The sequence below is a fragment of the Athalia rosae genome, chromosome 6 (assembly GCF_917208135.1).
Source record: "Athalia rosae chromosome 6, iyAthRosa1.1, whole genome shotgun sequence".
Taxonomy (NCBI): domain Eukaryota; kingdom Metazoa; phylum Arthropoda; class Insecta; order Hymenoptera; family Athaliidae; genus Athalia; species Athalia rosae.
The window spans coordinates 16,154,375-16,163,856 of NC_064031.1; the positions used below are offsets into that span (position 1 = coordinate 16,154,375).

The window sequence follows — 9,482 nt, forward strand, 5'->3', positions numbered from 1 at the left end:
AAAACTTGATTGCTTAATATCATAATGATTTTTATTTTGTGATAACAGTATTGTTTACAAAATCTTAAACAATTTGAAAATATTGTTAGACAATAGATTATTCAGTTGCCAGAGGCAGCAATTCTAATGTAGGTTTGACCAATACGGGGTCAACTTGAAAAACATCTGTGTATATGTATACCTTTTTCAAGTAACTAAATAACAAATTTACAGGAATCCAATAGGGTTTCTGTAACCTTGTTGCATCGCTTGTGCTATTAAGTATACAATCTAATACTATTTTCAAAAATACCTCATTAACAGTTTTCAAATAATGTTTTTCACAACCAGTTCTGCGCACTAGCTAAACTTCAACAACCAATTCATACTGACCATGCCAAACCAGTTGCAGCAAGCACATCCCTGATACTCATGTATGCACAACATCAAGAATAAACTAATTGTTCTAGTAATAAAATATATGCGCTAATGGCATTAGGAAGTCTGGAAATCACTCAGAATCTATTTCTGTGCATTTTAATGAATACTGGACAGTTGACAAATTGATATTTACCTTTCTGCATGATAAAAATATTATGGAGTTCATAAAATACTTGTGGACAAAAGCTCTACATGCTACAACATTCTTGAACAGTTAAGATTGTATGAAAACAACTAGCAGCTATTGATTAAATGTCAATCGATCAAGTCACTAATTTTTCAATTCTTTCAGGTAACAACTTTATGTTACATGAGCAGTAAACAACATTATTGAAAATAAAAGCAATCTTCAGAACCAAAATAGCTCTGAAATATTTTGTACTACATGTACCCAACAATGATCTACTTATATTAGACGACTGCATTGATTCAATAAAAAATACCAACCAACTGCATAATTATGTGGAAAATTGAACTTGATGGGAATGAAAATGGAAGCCAGGAGTAATGATGCTAAGCGAAATTTCAACAAGGCAATATGATAATTGATGGAAGAGCTTATCATAGCCAATGCGCTGAAAACACGTTTTGACATCAAGTATTGACATGAATAGTAACGAAAAATTTCAACATAATGAATGATTACTCTGAAAAGAGCAGCATTATTTATGTGATGACCTCTGGAATATTGTAACAGGGTTTCCAACTTTTCAGTAATCTGATGTGAGGAGGTACACACCTGTACTGAAATATGTACTATAAGATGTTCCATTACCATAAATAACAGGTGAATATACAGGATAGGGCAATAACTATTACCACCTCAAATATCTTTGAAACCAAAAGTTATTGCGAAAAATTCTTTCTATAAAAGTTATTCAGTATCGAGGGGGACGTTGTATAGAGACACCGGTCATTGAATTCGTCTCAAAAGCCGCTATCAAGCTATGGGACCAAAAACATAGGAGTCCATTTAAAAAAAATGGGGATGATTTTGATATCTCCTGAGCGCCTCCACTTACAAAAAAATCAGTGTCTCTATACAACGTCCTCCTCAATACTGAATAACTTTTATAGAAAGAATTTTTCGCAATAACTTCTAGTTTCAAAGATATTTGAGGTGGTAATAGTTATTGTTTCACCCTGTATACTGACAGTTGGCGCATCTAGGTATGTGGAAATACATTTATTCATTTATACTACAGATAACTATTAGACTCAATTTGACATTCATCACTCAAGAAATTTCGATATCCGTTGTCTACAACCACTATTTCAACTAGAAATATCTTTGTTTGTTCTTTTAAAAAGTGATCTATTCACGACTTCCAAATCTATACATATAAGTAAGCAATACGATTGTATGAATAAATACGTTAGCTATCTCGGTTACTTCGACATCATCCATCAAACTTGGTCACATTTATGTAGCGATTATAGATATATTTCGAAATGTGTTTACCACGTTTACTTTGCCCAGGTACTAAACTGCTTAAAAATAAAGATGCAAATACATTCGAGCAATAAATAGGGCCTTTAGACTGAAGATGAGATGTGTAATTTATGTAAAATCGTGATCAGGATGAAAATTACTCAACATAATCGAGATTCGACTTGATAAAGATAAAATTACAGCCCATCTTCTGTTTTGTAAATTCATTTTAGTATCAATTAATAATTAATCTAATCGCTCAGAGGAATGCTTATGTTGGGGACCTAACGTAAAAGAGCAAGTAAGGAGTTGCAGAGTTGCGTGGGTTTGGAGCTAATTTTTCTTCCAATTCTCGCAATGGAATTATTCTAACTGCCTCATCATCACATTCTAACCATGACCCACTATGTTTACCTTTTCGGATACCACAGCACTCCATGCTACGACAGCCAACTCTCAGCACATTTAATTGTTCTTTATTTTCACTAACATTCGATTTAGATCTGAAGAATTTCATAATACCAGATGATTTGTCTGACGTATTACTGTTGTTCTGCGTTGGGAATTGCCGCTTATTGTCTCGTTCACAATGAAAATATTCCGACGATGCAGTTTCGTCAGGTAAACGAGTATAGGCGACGTAATGACCAGCCGTCATTGTAGCTCCCTGGTGCATTATGACAGAATACAATTTATAAACATGTCGAGATTCTCTTCTACTACTTGTATCTGGTATATCATTCAGGCAGTTTTCACAAAAGCACTGCAACGTCAAGGGTGTCGGCATATGGTTGTTGATTTTTTCCATCGACCTAGAAATTAATTTGAGATGTTGACAACATATGTCTGCAGTGACAGTATACAGTATTCAACATTTTTAATTTAGATTAACCTACCCAGCTGTAGTAGAAAATCGTTTTAACTGCAGTATCAAAAGTCTGGGTAAAGAGGGAAAACAGACAGCTCGTCTCGCTTCATTATAACGCAAGCACCAGGCGCACCAGTATTTGTCTCTACCTATTAAAAGTTCACTAGTGACAACTGCTCGTCTGTAAACTTCACTACTGTCGATTACCCTTTTGTCCTCCTCTGTAAATATTGAAGTTCTATTTATGCTCCATGGAAATTATGGTATCGCCAGAGTAAAATTAATTCAGAAATGCAATCAGGCTGCACGAACTTGTACTGTCCACTCACCTTTTTCGTTAGTTTGATCAGTATCTATTGGGACATAAATATCGCAAAACGTTTCTTTTCTCTCAGTTACATGTTCACATTCTAAACACGTGGTACGAAGGAGGCTCACTCCCTCAAAATCTTCGGAAATAAAGCATTTCTTGCTCTCTGGTTGATGGCCTGCCACATCGCCGTTACTTTCGGCGATTTCCGAATGGCCATTTTCAAGAGGTTTCACTGTTGGCACCGTACCGTTTGCGCTCGCTTGGATGAGGTTAATACTGGTTTTGGAGGTGAACTTCTTTTTCTTTTTTGATTTGCGTAGACCTCTCTTACTCGAACTGCCTTCAGACTGTACATCATTTACTTGATCTATACATAAGTCAGATCCTCCTCCGCTCTGACCAAATTGGCTTTCTCTGTGTCTCACAAGTAATTGAAATGTCTCTCGTATGTTGTCCAGCAAACAAACTAATAATTCATGAGCATCCTGTTGCTGATTTCCTTCAAATATTGGATTTACTTCCCTATAATTGAAAAATTCCTTGTTTCGATAAACTCGCAATTTCCCATGCGGTAGAGAAAGTGGTAATTGCAAGGCTAACTCTAGACAATTTCAACAATTGTAAACTGGGTTCATAGCATGGTCGAATCTTTACACTGCAAGTTCTCAGTTAAACCATCTTACCGCAATGCTTGTAGGAATGCATCAGGTTGATAGGGTTCACCAGTATCTTTCATCTCAGAAAGTCTCAAAGCTGCAAACAGCTCATGCAACTTTTCTGTGGCTACCTGTATTCTAGGTTTGTTAGAATCTCCTATTGGCCCTGCTAGAGCCAAGAGATCTTTGCTGCTCCAGCTACGGCTGCCACTAGCTGTTAGTGAAACCCCGGTTCTACCCAGGGATGACGATTTCATCTGATAATTATTAATGGAGAAGTAAAGACCTCAGAAACTACAGACAAAGTTATCATTACACAAACCAATTTTTTCGTACCTTTGTTTGTAGCTGTTTGACCGTTAAGTTAGACAGATCGGTGGCAAGATGATGCAGGTTATGCAGAAATGAGGGTGCAAATCTTAGTGTATAGAGCACACTATTCAAGAAGCACGTATTACCCAGATTGCATAGCGTGGCAATCCGCAATCCTTCTGTTCCACTGTTAGCAGCGTTGCACATCGTCTCCTGGGAATTTGGCAATTGACTACGATATCCATTCAACATGGTTCCTCCGCCTTTACAAAATGATGTATCATTCTTATTATTATTATATTCTTCAATACCAGTTTGAATCAAGTACTGACTGAAGTCTAGTTCGAATAGTTAAGAATGATATCACACAGCAGAGGAATTTCAGATTATTTATCATATCCCTAGAGTCTACTCTACAAATATTTTACCGTTTGAAAGAGGATTCAAAGTGCCCCCTCTAGTAGATGTACGAGGGGGCTGGACAGTTGTTTCAGCGAGTGCCTTGCCACGCCCTGAGAGCGACAGGCAAAACTTTTTCCTAGGAGGAACCAGCTGCTCATCCTCGTCTTCTTCTGCTTCTAATACTGTCATTTTTTGCTAACCTGGAAGTTGGATAATTTATGTTAATAGATGGCACTGACAAATGGTATTTCTAAAAATAATAACATTGAAAGGTGACTATTCAAGTCAATAATTGAACTCTTACACTAGTTACGTCCGACTTTATATATCAAATTTGAAATTGTTAAAGCAATGACAAGTTGAGTTACAAATTTGCAGCACTATGATGTATTACTAAGGTCAAATTTTGTCTATTTATACACACTTGCGATAAGCTATTTAGTTGTACATATTATAATCCGAAGTCCACAAACATTCCTTGAACCTGCTGTTCAAAATACCATGTACGTATGGTGTGACCTCATCATGAATTACAAAATACACCTTCTTGTTATCAGGAACATGACAGTTCATAATTTCTATGCCTCTTTCCATACTGTGAGATTTGAGTGATTACAGAAATGTTATGAGAATGAACATAGAGAGTATTACAGTATTGTAATTCAAACAAGATTCTTGGATCTTTCATGTACCTACTCAGGTTCGGTATGGGATTCTCTCATAAATCGAAATTGATTGCAAAATTAAGAAAACACTTAATGGTATGTCGAGAAGAATATACATGAGATTATTTGTTGGAAGAAAGTTAATGCAATCGTTCACAAATCAAGTGATGAATTCGTTATAATTCACTGTCAGATGTGAAGTGGAGATACTTTTTTGAGTGTTAAACGGTATAGCTAAGTATTATTTTGTTTACTCACGTCTTATTAATTAGAGAAGTCATGGAACAATGATATTTTCTCAGAGTGATAGTCAACAATATTTCATACCCCAGCTACATCAACGATTCGAGTACACTCCATTGCTACCGAGTAATCTCAATTGCTTTTTACCAATTTTACCGTAGCCATTACCCATTTCAGTTGTTAGCCAGTGGTATGAAATTCACCTAGAAAAGTGACTCCATCACCTTTCTAAGCAAACCGTCACCATTAATGGGACAGCGGAAGTCCAGATATTGAGACGCGCGACTCTTTAAACAGAAAGAATTTTTGCAGTATGGATGTCACATCTGTTGTCACATCCGAAGATGTGCAAAGACTATAGTCTTTGGTGTTTTTCACTCCAAAAAATATCCCAATCTCCAGTGAACGCCCACAATCTAGCTCACAGTCAATGAGATCTGTCATTTACCGCGGACCATTTGAACGGCGGAAGTGTCCGACAAAATTCGGCGACTAATCTGCAGTCGGCATGAGAGGTGGCTCGTCTCTCATTAAAGGGTCCCTCCCTAATCATTAAAGGGTCCCTGATTGTTACGAGTTCTCTGTGACGTTTCACAATCAGTGGAGGCGGCTGGTGCTAGCCAGCGAACCATGCAGCTAACTGATTATTCACGTGGAACCACTGACAGCGAACCCATATATTAGTGGGTGAAAAAAGGGAGAACAGATTTAGGGATTCAGTTGAGACTTCTGTCAACGCATATCCTATCCGTCAACATCCGCTATCCAGAGCCAGAGTCACAGAAGAAGGACTGAGCTCCTAGACCTCCCTGGTCATGTAGATCACCAGTGACATGGGTGAACAAGTTAGAAGAGGTTACATTCAAAGAGTATCTAAAACAAATACGGCTTGGATAGATTGTTGAAAATTGTAGTGTAGATTGGTCAATGGAAGGTCGTTGATCACATCACGTTGGCAGTTTTTTATAAAATAAAATAAGGACCATGTCATACCAGTCGCAATCTTCAAGAGATAGATCTTCTATACCAATTTATTACTAATAAAATTCTGGTTGTTTTATCTGTTAAAGGTAAGGGATCGTTTCCAGTTTTCCAACCAATGAATACTTATTATTCATTTTCGGAATAAACAGCTTTGGTAGAAGTAATGACATTCTGTTATTAATTCACTGTCACATTTATTTTTTATCTGTATCAGCAAGATATCACTTTGTACTATGCATTTTGCTGTTGAGAAAAAGATTACTATATACTACCTTGTGGGTGAGTGAAACTCTTTCATTTATTGATCTCAATGATTTCAGATTGCGTTTGGACAGTCATGTTAGAGGACGATTATCTACCAAAACAGCAGCTGCTGTTGTTTTACTGTTCATTTACCTGCATCTACTTTCCTGGGATATTAATTTTATTAAAATTCAATGACAACTTATACAATGTGGGAACCTACAAGTTTATTCCAATTTTAGTCATTCTCATGTTTGCGGAAGTGACCAAACTCTCTTTCTCATTACTGCAAACTGACTCATTACCACTGGGTAAAATTGATACCAAATCTGCACCAACAAGGGTGAAAAGAACTTTTGGCAAACGACTAAAAGGAATATTGAAATTTCTAATATCATTTGTGATTACCGCATTTGTCTACTATATAATTGTAATTTTATTTGGATGTCCGCTGCTAACTCACCATGAAGAAACAATCATGCTCACCACCACATTAACCAGCCTAACTTTGATACCTGCTAGTCTTCATTTGGGTATCGATGAATCGGTAGCTCTTCTGACTGGCGCCCCATTACAAACCAGTAATGTCATCGTGGAAGCTGTTCAGAGAAACATAAAGGCTACTTTACTTGGAACTTGGATTGGAGCCACAGTCATACCCCTGGATTGGAACAAACCATGGCAAACTTGGCCTATCCCATGCATTATAGGAGCTCTCCTCGGATACATGGTTGCTCATTTTATGACACTTGTTAAAATGCTACCCATACTGCGAAGGAGGAGAAATTACTTTAGTCATAGTAATAAATAGTCATTCATGTTTGGAATTGTTGAAAGTTCATGAATAAAAAACTATTTCATAAAAGGTGTTGGTTTTTTCAAGAATCAAAAGGTAGTGACACCTGCTCTGTAAGCATGGAAGCTGCATTGTCTGCTTTAACGCTTTGCTTTTAGATGTCCTCAGTTTCTGATTTCTGACATATGTTGTTTTTACAGACTTGGCATATCAGTATCAATTATTTCTTACCAAACTTTGACAGACAATAGTAGGTAGTTCCCCGCATGTGAATCATTAATTGATTGTGTAATAATTCACATTTTGTTGATGTTATTTGGGTGAATATTGTATCAAGTAAAAAACTGTAAAACAATGTCTGAATCCTCAGAGAATTTCGGTTCTCAATACGCGTTGCAAGTAGCTTTACAGACGATGAAGGAACGATGTCAACAATTTCAAAAACGATTGGCTATATCTGAAAGGGAAAATGCCAGATTACGATCAAATCGAGAAAAAGAATCATCAACTGCTGTGATCCCTGCTAATGGAGGTAACGAGACGAATGACCTCAAAATTCTGACAGTACGTATAACTATCAAATATTTAACTGCCTGGGTTATGTTACTCAAACTATACATTATTTATGTGTCTTTTGGAAAGGATAAAGTGGAGCAGCTTACTAGAATAAAAACCCAATTAACACATCACATATTCATGGTTGCAACGGAGAATCGGCAGTTATGGAATCGGCTGTCTCGCTTGGCAAAAACAAACAGGTCCCTTGGCAATCATCTACATAAAATATCAGATGCCTTGCAGCAACATCCTCCTACACAGCCCTTAGAAGCCTTGTCCTATAATTTTAAGAATGACTTCAACTTGAGCAAGATTGAATCTGATCAACTACTTATGATAGATCCTGCTTCTGGTTAGTATTTCATATGTATCAAGATTAATTTCGTAATCATTTTAGTAATATCAATTTGAGGCTAACATAAATATGATATTTGCAGAACATAGTGAGGCAAGTTTGGAAGAAATTTCGTTGAAATTAATCAATAGTATAAGAATGGAAAAGTCTGAACTGGAACAGCAATATGCTGAGGTGAGATACGGACAGATGTGAACAGTTTAAAGACGTGTAGTATTGAGCTGAATTACAGTTTTAACATGTTTTCTTTCAGATGGTAGAAATGCAGAATACACCCGATATTCATCTTCAAAGTATCACTTACTCTTATCCTGAATACATGGACTCGGATTCAATGGAACAATTGAAACAACATGATGCTAGATTGTCGCATACAAAGAATATATTATTGTCTCAACAAGCCAAACTCAAAACTGTGATTGAAAATTTGCAGATAATAAAAAAAGGTGAAAAACTTGGTAACGTGATTTGTAATAACTCAATATGCATAGCGTAAATTTCCGTGAGATCCACCGTAAACGTTAGAGGTAAATTTTCTACAGAAACTCATTCTGACAATAAAAACAGCTGTTAATTTTCTCTTGATAGGTTCCATGTGTAAGAATTGTCGAGAGAAAGCGAGGAAAAAAACGTGCCAGACTGGAACTCAATTCAATTCTGATGACAGTTTAAAAGAAAATGGTGCTACCCAGACAAGTCCAATACCGCATTCAGCACCAGACACAGAGAGCCGTACTATTACGACAGATGGTTGTCGAGATGTTGAGAATAAAATTTGTCCATTATGTGCAGCGGTTTATGGAAAATCAACGAGGTGGGCGGAATTCCATGAACATGTTTTGAGTCACTTTACAGATGAAGATCCACAACCTGGTGATTTTGAAATAATTCAATAGCATTTAATCAAATAGCTAATAGATATCACAATGTACCAAGTTCGTTAATTTTTACAAATTCTATTTTCTAAGTTGATAATAAATAAGGTAAAGTAGTGAAAAAAAATTAACGCATAGCTGAAATTATAAATGATAAAAATGTATGGACCTTATGTGAAAACTGTGGCAATACCAAACATGTATGATTTTGGGATTAGTAACTCGATTTCTTGTGCCTCCAATAAAAGTGATTTTAGATTCGACTTTCAATGATTTACTAATTTCCTAGGTAGTTGACGAATTCGAATACAGGATCAGTTTTTTAATACTTTTTCAACAACCTGGGTATTCTACCGATTC

General features: G+C 36.4%; 3 protein-coding genes across 5 annotated transcripts; 2 read left to right on the top strand and 1 right to left on the bottom strand.

Moving 5' to 3' along the window:
* Positions 1–13: 13 nt before the first annotated feature.
* Positions 14–5,558, bottom strand: LOC105688677 (ubiquitin carboxyl-terminal hydrolase 1). 3 transcript variants are annotated; one of them, XM_012405190.3, is made up of 7 exons: positions 5,327–5,558; positions 4,430–4,603; positions 4,026–4,264; positions 3,717–3,946; positions 3,050–3,555; positions 2,749–2,941; positions 14–2,664 (listed from the first exon to the last, which is right to left on the bottom strand). In XM_012405190.3, exons 2-7 carry the CDS (start codon positions 4,590–4,592, stop codon positions 2,124–2,126), a joined length of 1,872 nt encoding a protein of 623 aa, XP_012260613.2. In that variant the 5' UTR covers positions 4,593–4,603; positions 5,327–5,558; the 3' UTR covers positions 14–2,123. The 3 variants fall into 3 exon arrangements, with proteins under 3 accessions (XP_012260613.2, XP_048512954.1, XP_012260615.2); XM_048656997.1 differs by having other exon boundaries at positions 5,396–5,556; XM_012405192.2 differs by lacking the exon at positions 5,327–5,558 and having other exon boundaries at positions 4,026–4,214; positions 4,430–4,571.
* A 160-nt stretch (positions 5,559–5,718) lies between these two features.
* LOC105688558 (phosphatidylinositol-glycan biosynthesis class F protein) lies at positions 5,719–7,403 on the top strand. The gene is made up of 2 exons (XM_012404985.4): positions 5,719–6,381; positions 6,616–7,403. Exon 2 carries the CDS (start codon positions 6,633–6,635, stop codon positions 7,347–7,349), a length of 717 nt encoding a protein of 238 aa, XP_012260408.1. The 5' UTR covers positions 5,719–6,381; positions 6,616–6,632; the 3' UTR covers positions 7,350–7,403.
* Positions 7,404–7,548: 145 nt separating this feature from the next.
* On the top strand, positions 7,549–9,385 carry LOC105688666 (protein spindle-F). The gene is made up of 5 exons (XM_012405174.3): positions 7,549–7,898; positions 7,977–8,244; positions 8,330–8,421; positions 8,501–8,693; positions 8,836–9,385. Exons 1-5 carry the CDS (start codon positions 7,689–7,691, stop codon positions 9,141–9,143), a joined length of 1,071 nt encoding a protein of 356 aa, XP_012260597.1. The 5' UTR covers positions 7,549–7,688; the 3' UTR covers positions 9,144–9,385.
* Positions 9,386–9,482: the final 97 nt, after the last annotated feature.

What these genes read in the sequence shown, in the direction of transcription:
- LOC105688677 (XM_012405190.3), bottom strand. Translation starts at nt 4,592, where the DNA reads ATGACAGTATTAGAAGCAGAAGAAGACGAGGATGAGCAGCTGGTTCCT. An exon ending in TCAAACAGCTACAAACAAAG is followed by an intron (nt 3,947 to 4,025) that starts GTACGAAAAAAT and finishes AATAATTATCAG; the next exon opens with ATGAAATCGTCATCCCTGGG. An exon ending in TGATCAAACTAACGAAAAAG is followed by an intron (nt 2,942 to 3,049) that starts GTGAGTGGACAG and finishes CAATATTTACAG; the next exon opens with AGGAGGACAAAAGGGTAATC.
- LOC105688558 (XM_012404985.4), top strand. Translation starts at nt 6,633, where the DNA reads ATGTTAGAGGACGATTATCTACCAAAACAGCAGCTGCTGTTGTTTTAC.
- LOC105688666 (XM_012405174.3), top strand. Translation starts at nt 7,689, where the DNA reads ATGTCTGAATCCTCAGAGAATTTCGGTTCTCAATACGCGTTGCAAGTA. An exon ending in ATGACCTCAAAATTCTGACA is followed by an intron (nt 7,899 to 7,976) that starts GTACGTATAACT and finishes TCTTTTGGAAAG; the next exon opens with GATAAAGTGGAGCAGCTTAC. An exon ending in TGGAACAGCAATATGCTGAG is followed by an intron (nt 8,422 to 8,500) that starts GTGAGATACGGA and finishes GTTTTCTTTCAG; the next exon opens with ATGGTAGAAATGCAGAATAC.